Source organism: Teleopsis dalmanni, chromosome 1, assembly GCF_002237135.1.
Source record: "Teleopsis dalmanni isolate 2A chromosome 1, ASM223713v2, whole genome shotgun sequence".
Classification (NCBI taxonomy): domain Eukaryota; kingdom Metazoa; phylum Arthropoda; class Insecta; order Diptera; family Diopsidae; genus Teleopsis; species Teleopsis dalmanni.
In genome coordinates, this window is record NC_051846.1 from 136,885,008 (window position 1) to 136,901,650 (window position 16,643).

At 32.1% G+C, this 16,643-nt stretch overlaps 2 protein-coding genes across 2 annotated transcripts; one reads left to right on the forward strand and one right to left on the reverse strand.

Moving 5' to 3' along the window:
• Positions 1 to 4,948: 4,948 nt before the first annotated feature.
• On the reverse strand, positions 4,949 to 7,594 carry LOC119666280 (fork head domain transcription factor slp1-like). The gene is made up of 2 exons (XM_038075562.1): positions 7,488 to 7,594; positions 4,949 to 5,885 (listed from the first exon to the last, which is right to left on the reverse strand). Exon 2 carries the CDS (start codon positions 5,861 to 5,863, stop codon positions 4,949 to 4,951), a length of 915 nt encoding a protein of 304 aa, XP_037931490.1. The 5' UTR covers positions 5,864 to 5,885; positions 7,488 to 7,594.
• A 5,051-nt stretch (positions 7,595 to 12,645) lies between these two features.
• On the forward strand, positions 12,646 to 13,560 carry LOC119666281 (fork head domain transcription factor slp1-like). The gene has a single exon (XM_038075563.1). It carries the CDS (start codon positions 12,646 to 12,648, stop codon positions 13,558 to 13,560), a length of 915 nt encoding a protein of 304 aa, XP_037931491.1.
• Positions 13,561 to 16,643: the final 3,083 nt, after the last annotated feature.

The window sequence follows — 16,643 nt, forward strand, 5'->3', positions numbered from 1 at the left end:
AGATATTGATTTGATTGTTAAAAATTGGAATGGAATATAGCCATAAACATCTCCAAATACTTCTGATAAAATTAAATTCCTACAATACTATACTACAGCTACGAGTATGCGTCAATTTAATTGCTTGCTTTAACTGCCCAACCAGGTTAAAAAGAACTATTTAAACTATAATTCTTTAGATAAGTATCTAGATTAATCATTAAAAATTATTTTCAACATCTTTAGAGATCCGATTTGTTTAATTCTCTTCTGCGGTGCTTTTTTTTTTGTTTTTCATTTAAAAAAGTTTATTTCATTTAAAAGCACAATCCGCTTAAAACAGATATTTACATAGCACTTAATGCAATATGTAATTAAATAAAAAATATTTTAATAAATGCGTAAATATTGATGGATTAAAGGATTACTTATTTAAAAATTAATACAAAATTGCGTGTAAAATTGTTGTAAAAATATACAATAAATTTTAAGTTGCAAACATAACAAAAACAGATTCATTAAAAAATGAAAGAAGATACTTTAACGATGCTTTGCAAAAAAAGTTGATATGTAAACAGAATTTTTTTCTGCCTTGGTGGCTGTATGGACTATGAAAGCAATGTCGCACGGACTTCGCCAAACCTCACCGATTCATTGCATTTAATTTGTATTAATCGATTCATCATATTCATGAAAAAACTCGTAGTGCATGGAGCTTACGTTATATGTATATTGAAATGTAGTCGCACATATTTCTGCGATGCAGATTGCTGCAGTTATCTGAAAAGGGTGAGGTGCTCCAAAATTATCGCTCAATAACCGAAAACATTGGCGCTCGAGCCAAATCCTACAAAAAATGTGGCAAAAATTTGTAACAAAAATACGAAAAATCTGAAAATGATTGCTGTGCCTCGAGTGGGTGTGTACATATATATTGGTTACAGACGCAGAGCCCATTACATGGCATACGGCAGGTGGATATTGTGCACTGGTAATTTTGTTTGGAGCACTTAATATTCTCCGTCTTCATAAATAGGCGCATACAAGTGAGTATGTTTGTGCACTGTGGTTTGTAATTTTTTATCGATGGCAATTGTCGATACCATAGACGAATATGCCAGAGAAAATAACATTCAATTGCACTTTGGCTCTATCAAAATTATTATGAACGTCTATGCAAACCTCAGAGGCAATTGGACGGTAGCGAATTGATTACTTATTTTTTATCTTTCTCAATTTTTTGGTGTATTTTGTAAATTTTTTTTACATTGTACTGATTATGTGGTCAACAATTTAAAATTGGTAATAACAGCTTTAATTTGACATTTTCTTGAAATTTAATTTTACCTTAAACTCACGTAATGCAATACTTGTTATAATCAAAAGAATTTATGAATTTGTATTCTTAAGTAACTAAACTATATTATTGGTATTGGTAAAGCGTTTAAAATAATTATGTGCAGCTATTTAATTCCTTTTCTCATCGTTTATTGTGCGTTTTTAATTTCAGTAATTTCCTTTTATGGACACTCTTCAATATAAGTTAAAGCTTCAACTTAAAAAATTCTATTGAAAATAGCAATAATTACGCATTCCGTCACAGCAGTCGATACTCTCGCGAATGCACTAAGATCAGCACCAACTAACTAAGCCACAAACTAATCTTCTTAGTAAGACAAGTAATTTTATATAACAAAACTCCCCCAAGTAATAGTGCCTCCTTATTATAAGTGTACTTGCTCGAATGAAGCACGTTCTATATTCGATACTTAATAGTTCTACACAACATATTATCTTGATCCAAATCCATAACCACATTCGCTCTACTCATTACCCATTACCCATTACCCATTGCCCACTGCTAACCATGCGGCAACGAATGCTTCTCCTTGCACATCAACATGGCCTTTGTATTCCCATTCGCTGTGGGCTATAATTGTTGCTTTCGCTGCAATTCGGTGACTTCCATTCTACCAAAGTCATTGTAATTTTCTTAAAGCAATTGATCCTTGGCTGGTGATTTTGCTGTCATGGCATGGCATGTCGCATGTCGCACTGCATCACACAATCATAGTGTATAGCAAAAATCGTGTATTGACCGCCCCTTTCGATCCAACGATATCAGATTAAATATTTTTTCATTTTCGCATTTTATTTCTTTAAACTAATCTTTTTTGGATTTTTTATTATAGTTTTTTTTTTTTTATTATAGTTTGCCTTTTTTTGTGTTGCAACATTATTGATTGCAGAAATGATGTTGACCGCTAACAGAAAATTATATTTGGGCCTGTGGTTGCCAATGTTAAGGACGTACAGAAAAGACAAAGGCGAAACAATGACGATAATAACGATGATCAGTAGACGATGATGGTGACGTGCACCATAAGCATTTATTAAGCCCAATTTCAAACGGTTGTTACCTTGAAGCTGGTGGTATATTGTATGCACTGTACGGGTCTCTATATGAGAAAATAGTTGTTTGCAAGAATAAATAATATATTATCGTTTTATAATACATAAAAGAAATGTGTAAGCGGAATTCCTTAGTCCCCCGGACTAAGGATTAGCGCAATCCTTTCATTTATAGATTACAAGTGAGTTGAAATTATTTTAACTGCTGCAGGTAATGACAAAAGCGGAACATATGTCCATCAAATATACATGCATCTAATGCGGATTAGGAATGCATGTATATTCCTACCTGATAATTTATAATATCCGAAATTATTTCTATTTAAAAATAATTTCAAGTTTAGGTCAGAACAGCAAAAAACATTCGTAATACAATTCACTAAAAAATAAATATTTATTATGTATGAAAAATTGAGTAACTTTCTTGTTTTAACTAAAATAAGTTTTTATTACAAAAATTAATTTTTTTCGAAACATATATTGAATTCGAAGCACATATTTAAATATTATTAAAATAAATATTAAATTAAATAAATATATGTTGTTGTTTAAGACAAAACATTTAAACTCAGTTGTATTCTTTTAGTTTACTGATTTTGTGTATTTCTTTATTCAAATTCATAATTTTGTTTAACTTTTTGAACGAACCTAATAAGATACAATAATACAGAACCTTGCAGATTTCATTGCATTCAACACTCCATACACACACATTTACTCCGTAATTAGATTGGAAAATAATCTTTTGTCCAGATGCAATGAAACTATGAAATCCTCATAAATGGAACTTTTATAAAATTTTAATGACTAATATTGAATAAGTCTAGATTGGCTTAGAAATAGTCTTACAGATAAACAACATTATTTCGATACTCAATTATGAATTTTAAAACCAGCCAACAAGCTTCTCTACTAAATGGCTTTTTTTCAATTAATTTAATTCTAGATAGTCTAAATCATTTGAATGTATTTGGATTTTGTTGTAGAAGTTTGTAACACTTTTTCTTTATAATACTTAAGTATTTATACTATATTTCCTAATTCTTACATATATAATTTTTTTACGTACTTTATGTATATAGTAAGCTTTCGAGCGAAATGTGATACGAGTATTTCAATTTTTACGAAAGCCTCTAAAATTGACTGTGGAATAGGCACTTGAATTTTTCGCAATATTACAGATATACCCTTTGATCAAAAAAGAACGAGAAGTTTAAAAAACGCAAAATTTTAATTTTTAATAATTTTCCTTATTATCGCCTTCAAAGTACTCTCCTCCTGCGGCAATACATGCATCCCAACGCTTGATCTAATTTTCCATACAAGTTTTATAGGCCGCCGAAGGTATGGCCTTTAGTTCACGCAGCAAATTCTCTTTTATGGCCTCTAGTCTCAAAACGCATTCCTCGCAATGGCGATTTGAGTCGGGGGAAGAGGAAAACCTTGATTTTCGACCGACTTTGGCGTTCTCTTTTCGGTTTCGGCTCACCTTCGAAGCACCATTCGGTCGATTGTTCTTTGGTGGACATGTCAAATTCATAGACCCATGTCTCATCATTAGTTATGATGCTGGTGTTCGATGATTGTGGGGTCACTATCTGCGTTGGAAATCATCTCTTTGGCCACATCACAACGACGCTTTTTTTGAATGAATTTCAGATAAAAATCGCCACACGAAAATTTATCAACTTCCTTTACCGATTTGATAAGCGCGGGAATTCAAAAAAAGAACAAATAAGTTCTTTTTTGATCACAAGGTACACTAGTCTCTTCAACTGCATAATACGAGTAAGACTGCAGTTTTTAAATTAAATTAAAACTAATAAGATACAAATCGGCAGACTAAGTCAACGCACAAACATAAGTCTCATATGAAGAAAATAAAATGAAAAAGCAAATAAATTCACCTGCTTTAACACTTCTATTGACGTTTACTTAGGGGTACCGGTATATGTTTTCCTACAGACCATTACAAATGGCCTCTATCTCGACTTTTTACAGTTAGTTAAAAATAGGTGGAAGTCACTCATAACCAGTATATAAACCATCGTACTCGACTTGCCTTGTATATTAAAAGACCAGATCAATGGAACTCATTAATAGAAGAATTCATACTGCTAGGCTAATTACAGTTTCTTCAGGACACTGATTTCAGGATACCGCGCAGAGAAATTGCACTTCTCATTCAATACTTATTGCAAAATTTGCGGAAACCTTGTCGAAGAGAAGATTAAAACATACTTTCTTAGTAACTGCTAGGAATAGCACGATTAATCACAAGTGATTGTGTCCTAACTGTGTCTAGGAAGAACTATTTGTCTATACGTATATATCTATAGGTACAATTTTTCAAATAAAACCAAAAAATACTTCATTTTTTTTTGTATTTTAAAATTATAGAACTATTTTACATTTTATGTACAATCACAAAACTTTTCAATCTACTGCGCTTACAATATAGTACAATTTAAAGTTTTAGTTTAGTTTTATAATAAATTTTACTTAACTAAATTTAATAAATATTACGAGTATAATTATGTACTTATAAGAGAATTAATTACATTGAAAGTCCTCTTTGCATTATGAATTGTTGATTGTGGTACTGAACCTGTATTGACTGCTGATGGTGGAGGTGATGTTCAGCAGGAATTGGATTTGGAATCGGAATCGGAGGTTGTTGTTGAACCTGAAGTTGATGTTGAGCGACAATTCGGTATTCAGGTGGACATTGCTGTTGAGCTAAGTGTGGGTACTGTGCTGGAAATTGATTTTGAACTGGAAGTTGGTAATTATTCCAGGCTTGTTGATTCTGAACGACAGTCTGTCGAATAAAGTGAACTTCGTCTGGAGTTGGGAAGTATACAGCGTTAGGAGTATAGTGAGGATTAATCGGTATTCCATTGCTCATAATATGATGATAAGGATGCCCGTAACCATTTCCGTAGTGCAAAGTAGCTCGTGATCGCATAGCAGCAGTACGATTCATCGCAGAACTACTATGACGTCGTAAACGGCCTGTGGTTTCTCCAATTGTCAAGTCCTCAGCGGATGAATCTAATGTCCAATAGTGACCGCGTCCTGGATCATCTAATGCACGTGGTATGCGCACAAAGCATTGATTCAAGCTTAAATTGTGACGTATGGAATTTTGCCAAACGTTTCTGTTCTTTTGAAAATAAGGGAAGCTTTTTGCTATCCACTCACATATTCCGCTCAATGTCAAACGTTTCTCGGGGCTGTTGCGTATGGCCAACACGATGAGTGCACTATATGTGTATGTCGGTTTCACATCTGGTGTTGATTTGCCACTAGAGGAGGTGGATTCATCCGATGATACCTCATCTAAAGAACCAGTGTTGGTTTCACTTGTGGGTAACATTTCCATGCAATTATTTTTTTCTTCTTCCAAAGAGGCCTTTTTGTCTGATAATATTGAACGAATTGAAAATTTTGATTGAAACACTGGAGCCATTTTTCAATTTATATTCCAATTACTATATTAAAAATACAAATGAAAATATATGTAGTTGCGCGAATTACGAACTCTTTACTTCTTGCAGACTGAGTTGTAAATGATGAAATTTGAGTCACTATGTCCCCTTCTTATATCTTCGAAAAATTCTACCAGTGCACTGAAGATCGACACATTTACAAATGTTTTCAATCGATAGATTAAGCACGAAAATGCACTGCTAAACGGGAATTAGCAAAATATTTTTGCAATTTTCGCTCAAAAACAATTGGGAAAATAAGAGGATTAGTAAATACTCTTCATATATTAATGCTTCTATATATTACAAGACCAAATACTAGTTAAAACATACGCGCAACTGCATTTAAGCCCACAAGTACATCGTCCCACATACCGCCTTGATGTTCTGCCTACTACACTAAATACGAAAAGGGTTAAGAAAAGGGCAATAAAAGGTCAATAGAATCCTTCCTATTCATTCATTAGCCCAATGATATATACTAAGCATAATCCGTTGTTTTTGACGCTTCGTAGCTGACCTAAGTTTCATATTCTTAAAAATTAGTCTAAATTTACCTGTGATGACGCGCGTTTGTTCAAATTTTCCACATTTTTCTTATATTGTGCGTTAATCCATTTTCTTTAATTTCCTCTTTTGTCTTTTCTGCACTATTCCCCCTGCAGCCACCTTAATTCTGCTATAATATTCCACAATCTCAATAACCTGCAACTCAAAGCGAAAGGGTTAAGAAAGGGAACATTTTAAGGACAGTAGATTAAGTCAATGCCAGGAAAATTTCAAACTAATTTTGAAAAGCTAATACTTTTTTTAATTGTTAGTTTTGTGGTGCAGATTTGCTTCCATAACTACTTATGTTATACTTAAAGGATTTTTCCAAATATTTTAAGGATAAAATGTTCCTAATCTTTTTTTATAAAAACACTCCTTAACATATTTGAGATGAATACTTTAACTTAGCGAGAGATAATCATATTAACCAAGTATCTCATCCCTAATATAATAAAATGGTAGACTGATATTTTAATAATCCGGTTTTTTGTTTTGTAACCAACTTTAAAACAAAGCTAATACATCCATACAAAAGTTTAGATTATTTTCAATTGAATCTGAACAGTATCCTACTAATAATGCAATTTGGGTAAAACATTTCTATTCCAGCTCTACAGTATTTTCTTTAAATAATCATCATCCTTTATATTCATATTGTTATATTAGGGGTCTTCATTCTGTCTTGCAAAGTTATTGCAAGGTGCATGAAATGCAAGAATGCTATACTAATATTGTAAGAGTGCAAGAATACCTCTGTTGCAGAATTGCAACATCGAAATGAAACAGCTGTTTATGCAGCATACCACATCCACGTGAGAAGCAACAGATGTTCCTTTACCACTGCTTTGTTCCTTTTTGTTTAGTTGCAAGCATATATAGTATGCATGGGCTTAGGTAATAGCAAGATTGCAAGCAATTGCAAGTAACTTTTTGTGTATATTCTATTCCAAGTTCTCACAATCTGTGCATTTCGTGCACCTTACAATGAGTTTGCAAGACAAAGTAAATACCTGTATTAATTTGCTAAAATTATTTAGTAAAAATTAAATTTACTTCGAATAAATCCATCAATATTTGCAAATGAAATTTTCGGTTTCACACTATTATTATCATCCTATTTACTATTTTGTCTATGATATAACATTATCAAAAAATTAAAAATTTTAGTCTATATATCAGATTTATAATCCGATAGTTAAAAATTGTCATTATATTTTTAATTCCGTTAAGAATATTTTAAATATTTTTATTAGAATTATTTTTTCAATTTCGATAAAAATTTTATATGTGACAATTCTAATTTACATGTGAATATTGTTGTAATAACATCTACTTTACATAAACATGTCTCAAACGACTCTTCCATTCATAGACTTAAGGCAATCTGTACATTAGTTACTCCACACAGTATTCAAAACGGTCAAATGAATGAGCCGAGATAAATCGAATTCTTGCATGCTCCCTTTTGGCGTTAGTTCATTCCTAGTATTTAGAAAACCGAGTCACTAATACCATATAAAGCTGCTATAAAACGGAATGGCTCCAAAGAGAGGATGTATGCTGTTATTTCTAATATTTTCACGAAACACTAATACAGAAAATTGTGATTCACAAAAGCCATATACTACTATATTTCTATCCAAAAAACCGAATCAACGAAATTTTAAACAACGTCCAACCTATATTGCGGCACAAGATTGGCACTTGTTGTTTTGTGTTTTCCTCCTACTAAAAATATTTGGAATAGTACAATCTCATGAGCAGCCTCCAAATAGGTGCACGTATCGCAGGAATGGGCGACAACGCCAAATCAAAACCAAAAGACGCACGTTGCTTTGTTTTGGTTCGTGAAGCCTCCGGCGTGGAAAAGCTTCTGTCGCTTAACGCTAATAACAGCGTTCATTGTGGTTGTGTCTGCCAAACAAGTTGCAATCTCTGTCTTCAATGACTTCGATGCGAGTTTCCACTCGAAACATTTTGGGTGTGTGCTTGAAATCATTTGGTTGAAGGTGGACTAAATATGAGACCATATGCAACCATTTCCCAACGGCGGCAAATGCTAAAATGCTGCACGTTATAAGCACAACTTATATTTTTATTTAAAGTGAATATGCGGTTTGCTCGATAAGTTTTACATCGTCGTAATTTCTCCAGTAGGCATTTTTAAGAAAATTAGAAAATAAAGGAGTATTGTACTTAATCAAAATTATCAAATCAAAATTGATACTCAATCAAGCCAATAAAAATTGCTTAAAACGTTGCATATATGTAAAAAGTTGAGGATAGTAATAGTTTGTAATTTTGTACTTAACTAATATAACAAGAAACTGAACAATGAAAAGTATCTTAATTTTCATTATTAGAAGAAATTATTAACTCAACGTAATGACAACAAAATGAATTGTAACTCACCCAATGGTGGTATCATTAACACAGACTATTTATTACTTACTTCATCTATCGACTATTAACAGCTGTGTAATACTCCAATCACAATATGTGATTAATTTGGATTCTGAGGCTTTTATTTTTAAGAATTTATGTTATATTTCTCATTATTAATTAAAACAGAATACCAATCTGAAGACTATACGATAATATCAAAAAAATTGTGATACAATAAATAATCAACTTTTCGAGTTTTGTTGTGACCATTATAGTCGAGTTCCTTTTGAACTTGACTATTATCTATGAAATGCATGGTTGTTTTTGTTATGACCAACTAATTAACTATTTACCTTTCAATGCAGAACGGATTCATCCATTTTGAATCCCTTCTGCCGCAGTTTTTTCAAACCATATTTTGCAACACTGTCAATTTACTTATATATGCGCTATGGTTAGAGATATGTTAGGAATAACATAGGCACTGAATTGCCACCAGTTCCAAAATTACAACAGTTCGTATCGTAAGCCTTGACCACACAAAACGAAAACTTGCGACGTTGATGTCGCATATTCCAGCATCCTGCACTAGATATATTGCTTTAATTTCCTATTTAAGGGCTAATTTAAAATTTTAGCATCTATATTCATAAAATTGAAATGCTATCCCTTGATAAGTATATCAATTGACAATGGTTTAACCAAATTTACTAATTTTTCTAGGATATGTTTGCTGTGGACCGAGTAAGGTTCTTAGAGAACGAAAAATTGGTAACGTTACCGGAAATTTGGAACGTTCCAAACTGAAACTATTTTTGTTTACAGGTCGTTTATGTTGTAATTCAAATTTGTCCCCAGAATACTGTATCGGTCTGAATATCATTCATATTATGAATATCTCTAAGTAAAATGGTTCCAAACAGGCTATGAAAATTTTGCTTGATGGTATTTTTTAAGGTTGCCACCATATAACAATTTTTATAGATTCAAATTTTTTCTAACTGCTGCATTTAACGGTACATTATGTGACACATATAAAAAAGCCTGCAAGCATTTAAAATTGTTAAAAATGACATAGGAGTTATACATTCGTGCCAACAACGAAGTCAACATTTAAATAGAATAAATAGAACTCATAGAGTATGTAATATCGTTTAAATAAAATAGACATTGAGTGGATAAGCTAATAACTAACATACGTTATCATAGCACATCCACGACCTGAAAAAAAAATTGTACCATTAGAAGAATGGTTCTTTTTGGTAATTAATATGACGTGTGAGAATAGACGAGATAGAAGAAGATATTATGAAGAAACTAATGAGTTGATTGATAAAAATAAAACTTAATTTTTTTTTGTAATTTAAAATTATGACATAATACTAAACAACCTAAAAATAATGAGAAATTATATTTTTTTTTGACAAAAATAGTAGTCAGCGACTGAGTAACGTGCGTCTTTTGGTTTTGATTTGGCGTTGTCGCCCATTCCTGCGATACGTGCACCTCATGAGATTGTACTATTCCAAATATTTTTAGTAGGAGGAAAACACAAAACAACAAGTGCCAATCTTGTGCCGCAATATAGGTTGGACGTTGTTTAAAATTTCGTTGATTCGGTTTTTTGGATAGAAATATAGTAGTATATGGCTTTTGTGAATCACAATTTTCTGTATCAGTGTTTCGTGAAAATATTAGAAATAACAGCATACATCCTCCCTTTGGAGCCATTCCATTTTATAGCAGCTTTATATGGTATTAGTGACTCGGTTTCCTAAATACTAGGAATGAACAAACGCCAGAAGGGAGCATGCAAAAATTCGATTTATCTCGGCTCATTCATTTGACCGTTTTGAATACTGTGTGCAGTAACTAATGTACAGATTGCCTTAAGCTTATATATGGAAGAGTCGTTTGAGACGCGTTTATGTAAAGTAGATGTTATTACAACAATATTCACATGTATATTAGAATTGTCACATATAAAATTTTTATCGAAATTGAAAAAATAATTCTAATAAAAATATTTAAAATATTCTTAACGGAATTAAAAATATAATGACAATTTTTAACTATCGGATTAAAAATCTGATATTTAGACTAAAATTTTTAATTTTTTGATAATATTATATCATAGACAAAATAGTAAAAAGGATGATAATAATAGTGTGATACCGAAAATTTCATTTGCAAATATTGATGGATTTATTCAAAGTAAATTTAATCTTTACTAAATAATTTTAGCAAATTAATACAGATATTCACTTCGTCTTGCAAACTCATTGCAAAGTGCACGAAATGCACAGATTGTGCGAGCTTGGAATAGAATACACACAAAAAGTTACTTGCAATTGTTTGCAATCTTGCTATTACCTAAGTCCATGCATACTATATATGCTTGCAACTAAACAAAAAGGAACAAAGCAGCGGTTTTGACATCTGTTGCTTCTCACGTGGATGTGGTATGCTGCAAAAACAGCTGTTTCATTTTGATGTTGCACTTCTGCAACAGAGGTATTCTTGCACTCTTACAATATTAGTATAGCATTCTTGCATTTCGTTCACCTTGCAATAACAGAATAAATACCCCTAATATAACAATGTGAATATAAAGGATGATGATTATTTAAAGAAAATACTGTAGAGTTGGAATAGAAATGTTTTGCCCAAATTGCATTATTAGTAGGATACTGTTCAGATTCAATTGAAAATAATCTAAACTTTTGTATGGATGTATTAGCTTTGTTTTAAAGCTGGTTACAAAACAAAAAACCGGATTATTAAAATATCAGTCTACCATTTTATTATATTAGGGATGAGATACTTGGTTAATATGATTATCTCTCGCTAAGTTAAAGTATTCATCTCAAATATGTTAAGGAGTGTTTTTATAAAAAAAGATTAGGAACATTTTATCCTTAAAATATTTGGAAAAATCCTTTAAGTATAACATAAGTAGTTATGGAAGCAAATCTGCACCACAAAACTAACAATTAAAAAAAGTATTAGCTTTTCAAAATTAGTTTGAAATTTTCCTGGCATTGACTTAATCTACTGTCCTTAAAATGTTCACTTTCTTAACCCTTTCGCTTTGAGTTGCAGGTTATTGAGATTGTGGAATATTATAGAAGAATTAAGGTGGCTGCAGGGGGAATAGTGCAGAAAAGACAAAAGAGCAAATTAAAGAAAATGGATTAACGCACAATATAAGAAAAATGTGGAAAATTTGAGCAAACGCGCGTTATCACAGGTAAATTTAGACTAAGTTTTAAGAATATGAAACTTAGGTCAGCTACGAAGCGTCAAAAACAACGGATTATGCTTAGTATATATCATTGGGCTAATGAATGAATAGGAAGGATTCCATTGACCTTTTATTGCCCTTTTCTTAACCCTTTTCGTATTTAGTGTAGTAGGCAGAACATCAAGGCGGTATGTGGGACGATGTACTTGTGGGCTTAAATGCAGTTGCGCGTTTGTTTTAACTAGTATTTGGTCTTGTAATATATAGAAGCATTAATATATGAAGAGTATTTACTAATCCTCTTATTTTCCCAATTGTTTTTGAGCGAAAATTGCAAAAATATTTTGCTAATTCCCGTTTAGCAGTGCATTTTCGTGCTTAATCTATAGATTGAAAACATTTGTAAATGTGTCGATCTTCAGTGCACTAGTAGAATTTTTCGAAGATATAAGAAGGTGACACAGTGACTCAAATTTCATCATTTACAACTCAGTCTGCAAGAAGTAAAGAGTTCGTAATTCGCGCAACTACATATATTTTCATTTGTATTTTTAATATAGTAATTGGAATATAAATTGAAAAATGGCTCCAGTGTTTCAATCAAAATTTTCAATTCGTTCAATATTATCAGACAAAAAGGCCTCTTTGGAAGAAGAAAAAAATAATTGCATGGAAATGTTACCCACGAGTGAAACCCACACTGGTTCTTTAGATGAGGTATCATCGGATGAATCCACCTCCTCTAGTGGCAAATCAACACCAGATGTGAAACCGACATACACATATAGTGCACTCATCGTGTTGGCCATACGCAACAGCCCCGAGAAACGTTTGACATTGAGCGGAATATGTGAGTGGATAGCAAAAAACTTCCCTTATTTTCAAAAGAACAGAAACGTTTGGCAAAATTCCATACGTCACAATTTAAGCTTGAATCAATGCTTTGTGCGCATACCACGTGCATTAGATGATCCAGGACGCGGTCACTATTGGACATTAGATTCATCCGCTGAGGACTTGACAATTGGAGAAACCACAGGCCGTTTACGACGTCATAGTAGTTCTGCGATGAATCGTACTGCTGCTATGCGATCACGAGCTACTTTGCACTACGGAAATGGTTACGGACATCCTTATCATCATATTATGAGCAATGGAATACCGTTTAATCATCACTATACTCCTAACGCTGTATACTTCCCAACTCCAGACGAAGTTCACTTAATTCGACAGACTGTCGTTCAGAATCAACAAGCCTGGAATAATTACCAACTTCCAGTTCAAAATCAATTTCCAGCACAGTACCCACACTTAGCTCAACAGCAATGTCCACCTGAATACCGAATTGTCGCTCAACACCAACTTCAGGTTCAACAACAACCTCCGATTCCGATTCCAAATCCAATTCCTGCTGAACATCACCTCCACCATCAGCAGTCAATACAAGTTCAGTACCACAATCAACAATTCATAATGCAAAGAGGACTTTCAATGTAATTAATTCTCGTATAAGTACATAATTATACTCGTAATATTTATTAAATTTAGTTAAGTAAAATTTATTATAAAGCTAAACTAAAACTTTAAATTGTACTATATTGTAAGCGCAGTAAATTGAAAAGTTTTGTGATTGTACATAAAATGTAAAATAGTTCTCTAATTTTTAAATACAAAAAAGTAATGAAGTATTATTTGGGTTTTTTTTAAAAAATTATTAATTTATTATTTGCATAGGTTGGTTGAGAAATAAATGTAGGCTTTAGAAACAGGATCGTGTTTTACTAAAATAATATGTATAATACAACAGTAATACTCAGTACGATAGTTTCACATGTGTGGTACTGTGACATTTTTTAAAATGGAATTTTTTGCGATAACTAATAAAAGTTATCGTGATTTATATTAATAAAAAATTTATGTGTAAATTTTTAAATCTTATTTTAAATTTTAAATTAAATTAAATATAAAAATTTAATTCCAAAAATTTTCAATTGTGTGTGATTGCACCAGATTGTGTTCTTTATTATGGATGTGATGGTATTGCACTAGAGCAAAGATATTATCATTAAGTTCGGGAACTTCGCACTAGGGCGCCTACGCCGACGTAATGTACGTTATGTACAGATACAGTTATGAATGTCAGTAGATCTAGGTATACTCGTATGTTTATAAAATAATATACCTTTGGTTTAGGGGACAATATTTAATCATTCGAATTGTGGTAAGAACACGAAAAGATTTGAGATGTGCAATGAAGTGAATTGATTTTTAAGAAAACAATAACATCTTTATATATTTTGTCAAATAAAAAATCTGTATTGTAAAGATATTAAACAGGGACGGTATATGCCTATATACAATGGATTGATGTCACAAAATTTGACATAGTCTGTACTAAATAAAAACCGTCGATATTATGGAAATTATATGTGATATCGTATACACATTAAATTACGAAAGGTGTAGAATTTTAGTTCAGTTAAAAACTGTTATGTCCCATCGTTACATATAGAATATAGCTTAACTAACACAAATTGGAAGTACCTTTTTTTTGTTTGAGAACAAATGATATTACAAATTGACAACGCCAATATATATAAAATCAGTCATTTTTACTGAGCGGACGATGTGTTTCTATTCCTGATATGTTCTGTGATATTTAATTTACAGTTTAAAAGAGTATTATATTATTATTGATTTCATCAGTTTTTAACATTTTAGTTGTAATTGCAATTTGTTTCAGCATATTATCCAATCTAATGCCATGCTCTAATCAGTTTGAAATATTACAATAAATAAATATAGTTACAAATAAGAATCATTAACTTTAATAAATTTTTTATAGTACTATAGGAGATAAAGGTCTGTATCCTGTCCAACTTCATTCATTGCTGTTTTTCCTTTTCAATAACATAATACACTGTAACTCCATACTGCAATATAACTCCATAAAGTTTACACGATTAATTAAAAGACTTATTTAATAATAAATAAATGTAAGCCATCAAAGAACAAATTAAATTCATTTAATAATTTTTTTATTTTAGAAATTGAATTTTAAGAAAATGTAACAGCAACCATTACGAAAGAGCAAATTTTGATCCGGAAATTAACAAGTAGCGATCAGTCACCGCCTCACCTGCGCCTTGCTGAGCCGGTTCGCATCATCATTATTGCAGCTGTACCGTAGATTGCACTTCGACAATTATTGCGTTAATGCAGCTACACAAAAATAAAATGTGCTTAAATTATAAGCAAATAAAAATCGTTTCTTGCCCACTGATCCGCGGATCAATTTCAGTTTGCCTTAGAATTGCCAGATCTTACGCGAAATTGCGGTGCTGGAGCGGCACAAATTTCGTGGCCAGGCTTATAATTGGTTCTTCTTACGCTTCTCATTACCGTTTTAAACACACGGCAGCGGCGGTGTGAGCGGTTTTTATTCAAAATTTTGCAATTTTTGTGTTATTAAGCAAGCGCGGCGAAAGCCAGGAGTACGTTTTACTTGTTCTTCGCATTTTGTCAATATCCTTAGAACCGCCGCAGTAGCTTTAAATTAAGCGAGCGATTGTTTCAGGTTAATGCACAATAGTCGCATAACAGTAATTGGAAATGGATTTAATACTGCGTTACAGCATAATCGACCAGTAAGTGACTTAGTAATTGCTTTCCTGAATACGGATTGCCCGTATCCATGGCTTTGTATCTGCTCATTAAATTCGTTTAGTTTAAAGTTTTTTAGAGTCAACGACTCTAATTACGATCGAAAGGTGTGTGTCTGTTACAATTTTTTTCAGACCATGTTTTCATTGAGTGCTTTGAGGTCATTTAAACTTCTTTGTCTTTACTGATACGACTAGGCAACGTTAAAGGATCTTTTTCCAAAATATTCGTACAGCAGTTATAAAAACAAAATAAAATTCTTGCTTTTAACTGAAGAAAACACTTTATTTATTGATTACAAAGTTTGAAGCAATATTTCATATGTCCACTGGTTGTTTTAAATGATCAGTATCCAAGGGTCCAGGTTACTGACCATATAATAATCCATAATTAATTAGTGTAGAATACACTGCTTAAAAGTCATAAACTATTGTACTTCTTATAAGTGAAAGGACTTGAAGAAGTCCATCGTTTTTATTTTTTTTTCTACGAAATTTAGCTAATACGATGCTAAATAAAATTGTAAAGATTATTATATTGAATTCCTTTTCAACTTAGTTAGTATCTATTGTAGTGTGTACATGCTTTGGATACCGCTTCGTTCATGTTATCAAATTTACCTGCTTCCATTACCAGTTTAACTCGTTCATGGTTGCAGTTCTTTGTCATTCCTTTGACAGCTGTTTGAGTTGCATATTTGTATGCTATTTCCATAGGTATTCCATCCGAAATATAGGTACCTTCATAGGCACATTTAGTGAGTTCTTCAATATCTTTTGTGTATAAGTTTGCAGACTTATTTTGCTGCTTTATATTCATAATGTTTGCAGATACTACTTTGACCGATTCTCCTTTTACGGTATTACGTACTCTACATGTAATGGCCGTGGGAGTTGCTTCGTTGGTTAAAAGGTTTT